This window comes from Hypanus sabinus, chromosome 7, assembly GCF_030144855.1.
Source record: "Hypanus sabinus isolate sHypSab1 chromosome 7, sHypSab1.hap1, whole genome shotgun sequence".
Classification (NCBI taxonomy): domain Eukaryota; kingdom Metazoa; phylum Chordata; class Chondrichthyes; order Myliobatiformes; family Dasyatidae; genus Hypanus; species Hypanus sabinus.
This window is the reverse complement of record NC_082712.1, coordinates 182,274,127-182,289,719: the sequence shown is the minus strand read 5'-3', so window position 1 is coordinate 182,289,719 and position 15,593 is coordinate 182,274,127. Positions and strand designations below refer to the sequence as shown.

General features: G+C 44.4%; 1 protein-coding gene across 2 annotated transcripts; it reads left to right on the top strand.

Moving 5' to 3' along the window:
- Positions 1–1,495: 1,495 nt before the first annotated feature.
- LOC132397465 (zinc finger protein 239-like) lies at positions 1,496–10,418 on the top strand. Of its 2 annotated transcripts, none has more exons than XM_059976296.1 (2): positions 1,496–3,528; positions 6,331–10,418. In XM_059976296.1, exon 2 carries the CDS (start codon positions 6,980–6,982, stop codon positions 7,781–7,783), a length of 804 nt encoding a protein of 267 aa, XP_059832279.1. In that variant the 5' UTR covers positions 1,496–3,528; positions 6,331–6,979; the 3' UTR covers positions 7,784–10,418. The 2 variants fall into 2 exon arrangements, with proteins under 2 accessions (XP_059832279.1, XP_059832280.1); XM_059976297.1 differs by lacking the exon at positions 1,496–3,528 and adding an exon at positions 3,608–4,033.
- The last annotated feature ends 5,175 nt before the right edge of the window (positions 10,419–15,593 follow it).

The window sequence follows — 15,593 nt, the reverse complement described above, 5'->3', positions numbered from 1 at the left end:
GCAGAAAGAAGGGAAATTATAGGCCAGTTAGCATGACCTCAGAGACTAGGAAGATGTTGGAATTCATTGTTAAAGATGTGGTTTCAGTGTACTTGGAGGCACATGATAAAATAGGCCGTAGTCAACATGGTTTCCTCAAGGGAAAATCTTGCCTGATAAATCTATTGGAATTCTTTGAAGAAATAACAAGCAGAGTAAACAGTTTGTGGATATTATGTCCTTGGAACTTCAGAAGGCCTTTGACACTGTACCACACATGAAGCTTCTTAACAAGCTACAAGCCCATGGTATTACTGGAAAGACACTAGCATGGATAAATTAGTGGCTGATTAGCAGGAGGCAAAGAGTGGGACTAAAGGGAGCCTTTTCTAGTTGGCTGTTGTTGACTAGTGGCATCCCACCGGGATCTGGGTTGGGACTGCTTATTTTTATGTTATATGTCAATGACTATGATAATGGAATTGATGGTTTTCTGACAATACAAAAGTAGATGGAGGAGTAGATAGTTTTGTTTAAGTAGAGAGGCTATTGAAGGACTTAGACAGATTAGGAGAACGGGCACAGAAGTGGTGGATGGAATACAATGTTGTGTCATGCATTTTGGTAGAAGGTTGAGTCAGTGGTGAGGAAGGAAAATACAATGTTAGTGTATATTTCAAGAGGACCGTAATATAAAAGGAAAGAGATAATGTTGAGTCTTTATAAAGCACTGGAGAGTCCTCAGCTGGAGCAGTGTAATAGTTTTGGGTCCCTTATCTAAGAAAGGATGTGCTGACATTGGAGAAGGTTCAAAGGAGCTTCATGTGAAGAGTGCTTGATGGCTCAAGGCATGTACTGACTGGAATTCAGAGGAATGAGTGATGACTTCATTGAAACCTGTTGAATGTTGAAAGGCCTCCATAGAGTAGATGTGGACAGGATGTTTTCTATGTTGGGGGAGTCAAGGGCCAGAGGACACAGCTCAGAATAGAGGGATGCCCTTTCAGATGAGGAGGAATTTCTTTAGCCAGAGAGTGCTGAATCTGAGATTTTCATTGCCACAGGCAGCTGTGAAGGCTAAGTCATTGGGTATAGTTAAAGCAGCAGTTGATAGATTCTTGATTAGTCAGAGCATGAAGGGATACATGGAGAAAGCAGGAGATTGAGTTAGGGATGGGCTGATCCTCTTCTGACTGGCTGCTGGTTACCAGTGGAGTTCCACAGGGGTTGGTGTTGGGACCACTGTTTTTTACGATGTACTATATGTCAATGATTTGGGCTATGGGATTAATGGATTTGTGGCTAAATTTGCCGATGATACAAAGATAGGTGGAGGAGCAGGTAGTGTTGAGGAAACAGAGAGCCTACAGAGAGACTTAGATAGTTTAAGGGAATGGGCAATTAAGTGGTAAATGAAATATAATGTTGGAAAGTGTATGGTCATGCACTTTGGTGGAAGAAATAAATGGACAGACTATTATCTAGATGGAGAGAGAATTCAAAATGCAGAGATGCAAAGGGACTTGGGAGTCCTTGTGCAGGATACCCTAAAGGTTAACCTCCAGATTGAGTCCGTGGTGAAGAAGGCGAAATGCAGAGATGCAAAGGGACTTGGGAGTCCTTGTGCAGGATACCCTAAAGGTTAACCTCCAGATTGAGTCCGTGGTGAAGAAGGCGAATGCAATGTTGGCATTCATTTCTAGAGGTATAGAATATAAGAGCAAGGATGATGTTGAGGCTGTATAAGGGAGTCGTGAGACCACACTTGGAGTATTGTGTGCCGTTTTGGGCTCCTTATTTTAGTAAGGATATAATGACATTGGAGAGGGTTCAGAGAAAATTCATGAGAATGATTCCAGGAATGAAAGGGTTACCGTATGAGGAACATCTGGCAGCTCTTGGGCTGTATTCCCTGGAGTTCAGGAGAATGAGGGGGGATCGCATAGAAATATACTGAATGTTAAAAGGCCTGAACAGATCAGATATGGCAAAATTATTTCCCATGGTAGGGGATTCTAGGACAAGAGGGCACGACTTCAGGATTGAAGGGCATCCATTTAGAAAAGCGATACAGAGAAATTACTTTAGTCAGAGGGTGGTAAATATGTGGAATTTGTTGCCACGAGTGGCTGTGGAGGCCAAGTCATCGGGTGAATTTAAGACAGCGATAGATAGGTTCTTGAATAGCCAGGTCATCAAAGGGTAAGGGGAGAAGGCAGGGAAACTGGGATGACTGGAAGAATTGGATCAGCCGTGATTGAATGGTGGAGCAGACTCGATGGGCCAAATGGCTTACTTCTGCTCCTATATCTTATGGAAGCACTTCAGCAAAAATGGCTCTGCATGCAGCATTCAGTGGGCTAGCAATGCAGTGCTGAAGTGAACTAATCTGAATACTACAGGACTCCTGGTTTGTGGTTTCATACTTAATGTACACATGCTTTTTGCTATTTGTGTAATTTGTTCTTTTTCAGCACAGTGGATATTTGATGTTTTCTTGAATGGTTCCATGGTGTTTCTTTGTTTCATGGCTGCCTGCGTAAGTTGAATCTCAGGGCTGTATTCTGTATACATACTTTGATAATAAATGTTCTTTGAACCTTTGAATCTGCAGAAATCACCTGACTGTGTGGCTAGGCATATCTCAAATGCTATCTATAAGTTGCTGTTGATACAACCATTGTTGGTAGAATCTCAGATGGTGACGAGAGGGCGTACAGGAGCAAGATGTATCAGCTAGGTGAATGGTGTCACGATAATAACCTTGTACTCAATGTCAGTCGGACCGAAGAGCTGTTTCTGGACTTCAGAAAGGGTAAGACGAGGGAACACATACCAATCCTCATTGAGGGTTCTGAAGTGGAGTGAGTGAGTAATGTCAAGTTCCTGGATGTTAATATCTCTGAGGATCTAACCTGGTCCCAACATATTGATGCAGCTATAAAGAAGGCAAGATAGTGACTATACTTTTAGATTTAGTTAGTCACCTAAAACACTCAAATTTCTACAGATGTACCGTTGATAGCATTCTGACAGGCATCATCACTATCTGGTATGGGAGGGGGGTACTGCACAGAATCATAGCGATCTGCAGAGCATTGTAAAATTAGTCAGCTCCATCATGGGTATTGGCCTCCATAGTTATCAAGACATCTTCAAGGTGCAGTGTCTCAGAAAAGCGTCTTCCATCATCAAGGACCCCCCAAGTCGTGCCCTTTTCTCACTGTTACCGTCAGGTCGGTGATACAGAAGCCTGAAGGTACATGCTCAGCGATTCAGGAACAGCTTCTTCCCGACTTTGAATCTCTGTACACTACCTCGCTACTTTTAATAAATGTTTTTGAACTAGTTATCTTAATTTATGTATTTAACAAATACGCATATATTTACTATAATTAAGTCTTTTCTATATGTATTTATGTATTGCATTGACCTGCTGCTGCAACGTTCGTGACCCAACGATCAAACACGCAGGCGTAAGGGTCAGAGATAATTTCTAAAATCGCGCATGCGCTTAGTGGACGAAAGCCTCTGGATGATCGATAGCAGGTAGGAGTGGGTTCCGGGTAGGGAAGGGTTTCAACTGTGTCCGCACCGCAACTGAGGGACAATTGCTGCGAGCTTCGGACATACTATGGCCCCGCACCGGGACAGTCCCGATTTTTTTTTTCTTCTCTCTCAGCTCCATGATCCTACCCGGCCCCCGGAGAGCTTTCCGCTGATGAGCAAAGGTGCTGGCGCCATCTCTTCGGCGCATGCGCATCACTGGGTTCCTGACTCATAAATGAGTAGTTTTCGGGGTTTTGAGGCGGCCATGGGTGACATTTAGTCCCTTTACCCAACACGCTAGTCTGTACGGCGTGTTTAGAAGCGCAGGCGGAGGGAATGGCTGTGCCAAACACTGCCGAGCTCCAGCTATCTAAATCCAAGGATTAAGAACTCGGAACAAAATTACAGTTCCGAGTTGATCGCGAATGAAGAGTTTACCTTCCAATCAATGAAAATGTCAAGCAACACATACAAAATGCTGGAGGAGCCCGGCATCTATGGAAGAGTAAATAGCGGACGTTTCCTTTCGAAACCTTCATCAGGACTGGAAAGTGGTGGTGGGGGGGTGGGGGTGAGTCAGAATAAAACGTTGGGGGAGGAGAGGAAGAAGTACAACATGGCAGGTGATAGGTGAAACGGGAGTGGAGGGCCCATTAAGTAAAGAACTGGAAATATGATTGGTGAAAGAGAAAAGGTTGGAGAAAGGAATATCTGATAGGACAGAGATCATGGAAGAAAGGGAAGGGAGCACCAGAGGGGGATGATGGGCAGGTAAGAAGAGAAGGTATGAGAGGGAAACAAGAATGGGGAATGGTGAAGGAAGGGGTTGTTTCAGGAAGTTAAATCAATGTTCATGCCATCGGGTTGGAGGCTATCCAGATGGAACATAAGGTGGTGTTCTTCCAACCTAAGTGTGTGCTCATTGTAACAGTAGAGAGGGTCGTGGACTGACACGTCAGAATGGGAAGTAGAATTGAAATTGGTGGCCATTGGGAAATACTGCTTTTTGTGGCAGACAAAGTGAAAATGCTTAATGAAGTGGTCTCAATCTATGTTAGGTCTCAATGATAAAAAGAGGTTGCCATGTCGGGAGCACTGGATACAGTAGATGACCCCAACAGGTTCACAGTGAAGTGTTGCTTCACCTGAAAGAACTGTGGTGTCCCAACTGATAGTGATGGAGGAGGTATAGAGATAGGTGTGGCACTTGTTCTGCTTGCAAGGATAAGTGCCTGAAGGGAGATCAGTGGAGGGATGATTGAACAAGAGTTTTGCACAGGGTGCGATCACTGTGGGGAATAGGTGGAAGGGAAAGATGTGCTTTGTAGTGGGATCCCATTGGAGATGGCAGAGTTTATGGAGAATTATGTGCTGGAAGAAGGGGCTTGTGGGGTGGTAGGTGAGGACAAAAGAAACTCTATCCCTGGTGTGGCAGCAGGAAGATGGGATGAGGGCAGATGTGCATGGAATGGAAGAGATGCAGGTGAGGGCAGTGTTGATGATGGAGGAAGGGAAGCCCATTTTTTTGAAATATGATGACATTTCAGTTGTTTTGGAATGAAAAGCCTCATCCAGTGAGCAGGTCTGCCAGAGATGGACAAACTGAGAAAAGAGAATGGCATTTTTACAAGTGACAGGGTGTTAAGATATTTATGAGAGTCAGTGGGTTTGTAAAAGATATCAGTAGATAGATTGGCCCTAGAGATGGAGACATAGAAATCGAGAAAGGGGAGAGAGGTGTCAGAAATTGACCAACTAAATTTGAAGGTAGGGTAGAAGTTGGAGGCAAAGTTGATGAAATTGACAAGCTCAGCATGGGTGTAAAAAGCAGTAACAATGCAGACGTCAGTGCAGTGTAGGAAGAGTTGTGAAGCGATGCTGGTGTAGGCTTGAAACATGAATTGTTCCACGTATCCAACAAAAAGGTAGGCATAGCTGGGACTCATACCAGGATCAGTTCTGCCAGACAGAGGAAGCTGATGATGCAGGGGAACTGGTTGGGTCTGTTGACCGGGGTAACAAGTAACCCATAGCTTTCACATCAGAAAATTGCCACACTCCAGTGAGAAAAACTAGTGCCCTCCCCTTTGTGTAACACACACAAAATACTGGAGGAACTCAGCAGACTAGGCAGCATCTATTGAAAAAAGTACAGTTGATGTTTCGGGCAGAGACCCTTTGACAGGATTGGAGGAAAAAATGAGTAGATTTAAAAGGTGGGGGAGGGCAGAGAGAAAAACAAGGTGATAAGTGAAACCAGGAGGGGGAGGCATGAAGTAAATAGCTGGGAAGTTGATTGGTGTAAGAGATACAGGCTGGAGAAGGGGGAGTCTGGTAAGTGAGGATAGAAAGCCATGAAGAAAGAAAAAGGGGAGGAGTACTAGAGGGAGGTGATGGGCAGGCAAGGAGATAAGCTGAAAGAGGGAAAAGGGGATGACGACTGGTCAAGGAGAAGTCAGGGGAGTGGGGCCATTACCAAAAGTTCGAGAAATCGATTTTCATACCACCAGGGCAGAGGCTACCCGGACAGAATATAAGGTGTTATTCTTCCAAGATGAGCATGGCCTCATCACGACAGTCAAGGACGGGCCTATTGAAGATGGGCAGATGATGCAGACAAAAACAGAGAATTTGAGATCAGTCTGGGTGCCTGCACTGTGTCCAATTAGAAGATAAGTTTCTCCAATTTGGGTTGAACCTTTCTGTAACAATGTGAAATCAGAGCTTACTATAGAGACTAAAATTACCTCATATGAAATACTGTCCTTCACCCATTGATGACTTTTGCAAATCTTTTTACAGGTTAGAAACAGCAAAGAATTCGCGTACAGGAATCTCAATCACAAGAAGTCAATTTTGCTGCCCCTGTCCAGATGTTTAAGGAATGACCAGATATTTCCTTTGTAATAGCAATATATCTGTTGTTGATCCTTGGAGATAAAGAAGTATCTCATCTCAGCTGGAAACATGCTTTGTGTCTGAAATGAAGTTTTCTGTTGTAACTCAGTGAATTCCATTGGAACTGAGGTGCTGAGAACACACCAGCATTTGTACATTGGAGATCAGATCTTCAGCTGCATTGATTGTACGAGGGATTCACTATGTCTGATATCTGACTTGATGGATTGCCAGAGAACTGATAGCAGGGAGATGTCATTCACCTGGTCTCAGTGCAGTAATGCTGACCTACACCAGTGAGTTCACAATGGGGAGAGGCCATTTACCTGTACTGTGTGTAGGAGGGTATCTACACAGTCATCCAGCCTGAAGATACATCGTTCACACCACAGTGAAAAAGTTCACTTGCTGTCACTGCAGGAAGTGATTCATTCTGTTGTTCAAGCTTAAAATATATCAGAAAATTCACAGCATTGAGAGGCTGTTCACTTGCTCAGTACGTGGGAAGAGATTCACTCACTCATCCCACCTATAGACATACCAGTGAGTTGTTATGGGAGAGAGAGTGCTAACTGTTCCATGTATGGGAGGAGATGCACTCAGTCACCTGATCTGCTCTGAATGTGGGAAGGGATTCACTTTGTTGTCCCACATATTTGCACATCAATTAGTTCACACTGGGGAGAGGCTGTTCACCAGCTCAGACGGTGGGAAGGGATTTTCTCGATCATCTGACCTAATGGCACACCACACTGGGGAGATACCGTTCATCTGCTCAGATTGTGGGAAGGGATTCACTCATTTATGTCACTTAATGATACACCAGCGAATTCACACTGGGGAGAGGCCATTCACCTGCTCAGACTGTGGAAAGGCATTTGCTCGGTCATCAAACCTGCAGAGACACCAGCGAGTTCACACAGGAGAGAGGCCATTTATCTGTTCTGTGTGTGGGAAGGGATTCACTCAGTTAAGCAACCTTCGGACACACCAGTCAGTTCACACTGGGAAGAGGCCGTACATCTGTTCTGAATGTGGGAAGGGATTCACTCAGTCATCCCACCTACAGACACACCAGTCGGTTCACACTGAAGAGAGGCCATTCACCTGCTCAGACTGTGGGAAGGGATTCACTCGGTCATCTCAGCTACTGGCACATCAGTCAGTTCACACTGGCGAAATGCCGTTTACCTGCTCAGACTGTGGGAAGGGATTTCCTCGATCATCTGAACTGAGGCTGCATCAGCGAGTTCACACTGGGGAGAGGCCGTTCACATGCTCTGAATGTGGGAAAGCATTTACTCAGTCATCCAACCTTGTGACACATCGACGAACTCACACTAGGGAAAAAGTTTAAATAAGTGGCCTGCTGGATATTTCACCATCGCGGTTGCTGAAAGCAGAGGCAAGTTCAAAAGTGGCTGTTGGTGTTGAGCTGTGCAATTATTGTTGCTGCTTATTACACCCATTTCTGACCCTGGTCACTTAAGCATGGGAAGAGCTTCTTCTGCTGATATTCAGCCTTAGTGGCACAGGAGTTTAATATTAAGGATCTGTGACAAATAAATCAGTTTTATTTTAAACAATGTCTTAGTGAATCTGCAACACACCCAGTGTATTGTATGAAGTCAACTCAGCCCAGTTGGTGCCTGCCAGTGTTTTTGTTCCAAAACAGTCCTTTTGAATCCATCCCTGCTGTTCACGGCTTGCTCTCCCTGTGTGATGGGATCCAAACAGTCACCACTCTGTGGGTGAATAGGTTTCCCTTGAATTTCCTGCATGACTTTCTGCAGGCTGAAGAAGACCATAAGGCAAAGGTGAAGAATTAAGCCATTTAGCCCATTGAGTCTGCTCCACTGTTCAATCATGGCTGATCCTTCCTTCTTCTCCTTAGCCCCACAAGATGAGATGATTGCAATTATGTCTAATGTGTTCTTTGTGCCTCAAATTTCTGGGCTGAGAAAGAAGGACATCTCCTTATTCTTGCTCATTTCAACATTATGGGTCATTTTCACTGCTTTTAAAGGGCTGTGTCTCACACAACTGGCTTGTTAGAATATACCACTGTAACTCTTGCTTGGGCTAGCAGCTTAATATGAGGGATGATAGCCTCCTGGCCCAGCCAAATTCAAGAAATCTTGTTTGGGTGGATGCTGCATGATGTGTCCCCTATTACAAATCAGTACCCCGAAATAATAAACAGTACACAATATGCAGTTAAGCTTTATAATTCTTACTTTGACTATATGGTTAGTAGAGAAAAGAAATAAAAGAAAAAAAAGGGCCCAATCTTATTAAACAGCCTGTTGCGCAAAGTAGGACATCACTGATAAATTGATCGTTCACCATTGACCTTCGATCATCACCGCCCTTCGGACCCTCGCTCCGAGTCCACCCCGTTTGGCAGTCTACCAGATCTCTCCATTCGCGTTTTCTGTTCTCATCTCTCCCCGGCAAAAGCCTGCAAAAAATTTACTTCCTGATTCACAAGAGAGCAACAAAATCCTGATTGGCTCACATGCATACAACAGTCCTGTTTTCTCCAGCCATAACCCAAACATTGCTGCTATAGCGAAACCATTACCTCAGCAGTGAATATTACAGAGAAGCCAATTCATTAGCCTTAGCAGTGAAACACTACAGAGAAGCCATTATAGCGCGTTACACCACTGTCCTCTAAAATCTGAAAGCAGAATAGGGAACCATTAGTTGCATGAATAAACTCTTCTCTGGCTTCCAGCTGGGCCCAGTTGTCAATTGTAACAATGTTTCAATGACAAACTCTACCATCTTCTTAAGGGATTATGTCTGGGCATGTCTCGTCCAGTGGTATTTATAGCCTTTCACGCATTGATGTCTTTTGAAAATTTTTACTGGACAGAAAAGGCAAAGGATTTGTGTACAACAATATCAAACACAACTCATGAGTTCTGTGAATGTCAGATCATGAGCACTTGAATACCATTGATCTTTGAATGTGCCGTTTCAGATATTAGATAGAATTCTAGATACCAGTCATTGTAAAGGAGAACCCGGCCACATGTCAGATTTGGATAAAGCAACCTGTAGCTAAATCTTGTAAATTGTCTTCAAGTTATTGAAGAAGTGAACACCAGGGTCCTGAGAACATTCCAGCATATCTTCATTAGAGATCAGATGCTCAACTGCTTGAAGTGTGTGTAACAGCAGTATATCAGTTGTTGATTCTTGGAAAATAAGGCATATCTCATCCCAGCTTGAATTGTGCATCTGCTTTGTACTGAAATGAAGTTTTCTAGTTCGCACTAAAAAGGCCATTTATCTGCTCAGACTGGAAAAGGATTCATTCAGTTATCCCAACTTGTGAGGCAATAGTGAGTTCACACTGAGAGGCTGCAAAGTGGTTTAATTGGTCAACTCACTTATTCAAACACCAATGTTCACACAGGGGAGGTAGTTTAAATAACTATGTTAATTTTTAACATTGCATTTGATGAGCCCAATTGCAAATTTAACAGTGAATGTTGGTGTCAGATTATGCAGTTATTTCTGCTGTTCATCACAGCTGGAGCTGAACCCTGGTCACTGGGCACAGGGCACAGGAGGGTTTGTTCTGATGACACTAGCCTTTAATTGCATTGGTGGTAAATGCTGTAGATATGTCATAAATAAATCAGTTCTATTTTAAATCTTGTGTCTCTTGTCCTTGCTGCCTCTGCACACGCTTATTGTACTGTAGAGTGGCCATTCTTGCCCTCTGGTCCCTTCTTTACCTCTATTCACTCAGCTTCCTTTAAATCCATCCTTGCTGTTCATCTCTGACTCCCTCTATAGTGATGGTTTCTGAATGGTCACCACTCTGGATGAAGTGACATCACTGATCAACTAGTCTCTGATAAGTTACACTCGTTCTTCCTTCAAACTTAATTAACGTGCATAAAGGCAACAGTCCAACCTTGTCTTTGAATTGCTCTGAAACTTCTCAGAATTGTCAAATTTTTATGGGTATTGACGAATTGAAATCTTTGACATCATTTCTCCAGAATAAGTTGTTGACATTTCAAGTTGAGACCCTTCATCATCCACACTCTAGGTCTTGCTATTCCCCACGCCTCCCCTAATCCCCATCTGCTCTCCCCATCTCATGATTTCCCCCTTCTCTGGGTCTCCCCTCTCAACAGTCTCTAGGTGGCTTCACACCCTGCTCTGTCCCTTTTCTGGGTTGCTCAGTTTCCTCAAACACGTCTCTGGGATGCCTCCCTCACCCCACATCTCTGGGTTGCTCCTATTCTCCCAATGTCTGTCACCCCTTTACCCCCTTCCTCCTACACTATATCACTCCCTTCTGCCCTCCCCTGTCTACTGGGTGACCCATTCCCCTGCTCAGTCTGGGTTTCACTCTTCCTCTCCTCACCCCCTCCAGCTGTAACATAGAAAATCTACAGCACACTACATGCCCTTCGGCCCACAAAGTTGTGCCAAACATGTCCTTACTTGAGAAATTAACGAGGGTTATCCATAGCCCTCTATTTTTCTGAGCTCCGTATACCTGTCCAGGAGTCTCTTAAAAGTTCCTATCATATCTGCCTCCATTGGCAGCTCATTCCATGTATTCACCACTCTGCGTGTAGCCCACCTGGCTTGCTGCTCATGTTTGTCTAGGGAAATCAGCTTTCAGCCCCGCTGAACAGGGTATTCAAGTTTGGGTGGATGCTGTGTAATGTACCCCAGTACAAACCCCCAACACAAAATATAAGACAGTACACAATATGTGATTAAATGATTACAGTACACTTTATATCTCTTACTTTGCTATGTGGTTGGTAGAGAAACAAAATATAAAAGGAAAAGGTGCCACTTTTATTAAATAGTTCATGCACAAAAATCTTCGGAGCTCACACATCAGGTGTTCCTCCGTCAATGACCTCCGCTGAAATGTCGCCAACCTCTGGACCCTCGAATTCCCATATGCGCCATCCAGTGATCACCGAGCACTCTTCACACTCATCCTTCCTCCTCACTCTCCTCCACCAAAAGCCCACGAAAAACCCCGCTTCCAGACATACAAGAAAGAATAACATTTCTCCCATTGGTTCGCTACCCGTTATCAGTAGTTATAACCCAAACATTGCTGCTATAGAAAAACCATTACCTCAGCAGTTAACATTACAGAGAAACCATTACATTAGCCTTAGCAGTTAACATTACAGAGAAGTCAGCAGTTAACATTACAGAGAAGTCATTACATGCATAAAACACTTACCCCTGACGTCTCCTCTGTACCTACTTCCAAGCACCTTAAAACTGTGCCCTCTTGTGCTAGCCATTTCAGCCCTGGGAAAAAGCCTCTCTCTATCCATGTGATCAATGCCTCTCATCATCTTATACATCTTTATCAGATCACCTCTCATCCTCCATCGCTCCAAGGAAAAAAGGCTGAGTTCACTCTATGGTTTCCACATCCTTCCTGTAGTGAGACGACCAGAACTGAGCACAGTACTTCAAGTGGGGTCTGACCAAGGCAGCAGCTTTGAGTGTCCTATGGACTTGGACCCCAAGATCCCTCTGATCTTCCACACTGTCAAGAGATTTACTGTTAATACTATATTCTGCCATCCCATTTGACCTACCAAAAGGAACCACCTCACACTAAACTGGGTTGAACTCCATCTATCATTTCCCAGCCCAGTTTTGCATCCTACCAATGTCCAGCTGTAACCTCTGACAGCCCTCCACATGATCCACAACACCTCCAACCTTTGTGTCATCAGCAAATTTACTAACCCATCCCTCCACTGCTTCATCCAGGTCATTTATAAAAATCATGAAGAGTAGGGTTCCCAGAACAGATCCTGAGGCACTGATCCCTGAGGGTCCCTCCAGGCAGAATATGACCCGTCTACCACCACTCTTTGCCTTCTGTGGGCAAGCCAGTTCTGGATCCACAGAGCAGTCTCCCCTTGGATACCGTTCCTCCTTACTTTCCTTATAAGCCTTGCATGGGGTACCTTATCAAATACATTGCTGAAATCCATATACACGACATCTACTGCTCTATCTTCATCAATGTGTTTAGTCACAGCCTCCAAAAATTCAATTAGGTCACCCACTTCCCTCAGCTTCACAGTTTCCATCACCAGGTTAACCTTGCCCCCTTCCATATTCTCAATCACCCCCCCCCACCCCTGTCTCTGGGTTACCCCTGTCCCATCTCCCTCAGCCCATTTCTGTGTCGCCCCTTCCCACCTCCTTTGCTTACCACCACCCCTACCACGTCTCTGGGTCACCCTCTTTCCCCACCACTGCTGTTCCTGGGTCACTTCACCCACCCACATTTGAATTGCTGCATTTCACCCTCTCCCCTCACCTTTCTCTATATTGATCCTTTTTCTCTCCCCCAGTGTCCCTGGGTCTCCCTCTTCCCAACTCACTCATCCCTTCAGGTCTCCTATCACCCTCCCTCCCCTGATGGTGGGTTGCCCCCTTTCCATAGTCTCTGGAGCTCCTTCCGTATTCCCTCATCTCTAGATCTCCTCCCCTCTACTGTCATCTTTGGATCTCCTTCTACCCTTGACTCTGGATCTCCTATCCCCTACTTGCACCTATGGATCTCCACCTTGCCCCTATCCTCATCTCTGGATCTCCTCCTTCCCACTGCCTTCATCTCTGGATCTTCTCCTTTGGTTCAAGAGTATGAGGTTTGAAGGGTAATAACTGTCCCTAGCCCTGGTAGTGTGAGTCCTGAGGCTCCTGAACCTTCTTCCTGATGGCAGCAGTGATAAAAGAGCATGCCCTGGGTGGTGGGCATCCCCCATGATGGCTGCTGTATTCCTGTGATAATGCTTCATGTAGATGTGCTCCATGGTGCTGAGGGCTTTACCTGTGATGGACTGGACCATGTCCATTCCTTTTTGTAAGATTTTCCATTCAAGGGCATTGCTGTAACAAGAAGGGGTCAATAAATACTGGGTGATTTTTATAGACCACCCAGTAGTAACAGGGACACTGAGGAGCAGATACCGAGACAGATTACGGAAATGTGTAAAAATAACAGGGTTGTGGTGGGAGATTTAAATTTCCCAAATATTGATTGGCATCTCCCTAGAATGAGGTGTTTAGATGGGGTGGAATTTGTTAGGTGTGTTCAGGAAGGTTTCTTGACAATATGTAGATAAGCCTTTAAGAGAGGCTGTACTTGATCTGGTATTGGGAAATGAACCTGGTCAGGTGTCAGATCTCTCAGTGGGAGAGCATTTTGGAGATTGTGATCACAATTCTATCCCCTTTACCATAGATTTGGAGAGAGATAGGAACAGACAAGTTTGGAAAGTGTTTAATTGGAGTAAGGTGAAATACGAAGCTATCAAGCAGGAACTTAGAAGCATAAATTGGGAACAGATGTTCTCAGGGAAATTATGGCAGGAATGTGGCAAATGTTATGGGGATATTTGCATGGCATTCTTCACAGGTACGTTCCAATGAGACAGGGAAAGGATGGTAGGGTAAAGGAACTGTAGTATACAAAGGCTGTTGAAAATTGAATCAAGAAGAAAAGAAAAGCTTATGAAATATTCAAATAACTAGGTAATGATCGAGATCTAGAAGATTATAAGGCTAGCAGGAAGGATCTTCAGAATGAAATTAGGAGAGCCAAAAGGAGCCATGAGAAGGCCTTGGCGAGGAGGATTAAGGAAAACCCCAAGGCATTCTACAAGTATGTGAAGAGCAAGAGGATAAGACATTGGAGAATAGAACCAATCAAGTGTGAAAGTGGAAAAATTTGTATGGAACTGGAGGAGATAGCAGAGGTACTTAATGAATACTCTGCTTCAGTATTCACTATGGAAAAGAATCTTGACGATTGCAGGGATGACTTACAGCCAATTGAAAAGCTTGAGCATATAGACATTAAGAAAGAGGATGTGCTGGAGGTTTTGGAAAGCATCAAGTTGGATAAGTCACCAGGACCGGATGAGATGTACCCCAGGCCTCTGTGGGAGGCAAGGGAGAAGATTGCTGAACCTCTGGCAATGATCTTTGCAACATCAATGGGGATGGGAGAGGTTCCTGAAGATTGGAAGTTTGCAGGTGTTGTTCCCTTATTCAAGAAAGGTAGTAGAGATAGCCCAGGAAATTATAGACCAGTGAGTCCTACTTCAGTGGTTGGTAAGTTGATGGAGAAGATCCTGAGAGGCAGGATCTATGAACATTTGGAGAGGCATAATGTGATTAGAAATAGTCAGCATGGCTTTGTCAAAGGCAGGTTGTGCCTTACAAGCCTGATTGAATTTTTTGAGGATGTGACTAAACACATTGATGAAGGTAGAGCAGTAGGTGTAGTGTATGTGGATTTCAGCAAGGCATTTGATAAGGTACCCCATGCAAGGTTTATTGAGAAAGTAAGGAGGCATGGGATCCAAGTGGACCTTGCTTTGTGGATCCAGAACTGGCTTGCCCACAGAAGGCAAAGAGTGAATGTCGATGGGTCATATTCTGCATGGAGGTCAGTGACTAGTGGTGTGTCTCAGGGATCTGTTATGGGTCCCCTCCTCTTCGTGATTTTTATAAATGACCTGGATGAGGAAGTGGAGGGATGGGTTAGTAAATTTGCTGATGACACAAAGATGGAGGGTGTTGTAGATAGTGTGGAGGACTGTCAAAGGTTACAGCTGGACATTGATAGGATGCAAAACTGGGCTGAAGTGGCAAATTGTTCAAAAAAGTTCAAACTGGATAAGTGTGAGGTGGTTCATTTTGGTAGGTCAAATATGAGGCAGAATATAGTATTAAAGCTATGACACTTGGGTAGTGTGGAGGATTAGTGGGATCTTAGGGTCCAAGTCCATAGGACACTCAAAGCTGCTGTTAACTGTGTGGTTAGGAAGGCATATGTTGCATTGGCCTTCATCAACCATGGGATTGAGTTTAAGAGCTGAGTGGTAATGTTGCATCTATATAGGACCCTGGTCAGACCCCACTTGGAGTACTGTGCTCAGTTCTGGTCACCTCACTACAGGAAGAATGTGGAAATAATAGAAAGGGTGCAGAAGAGATTTACAAGGATGTTGCCTGGATTGGGGAGCATGCCCTATGAAAATAGGTTGAGTGAATTTGGCCTTTTCTCCTTGGAGTGACGGAGGATGAGAGGTGGCCTGACAGAGATGTATAAGATGAAGAGAAGTATTGAT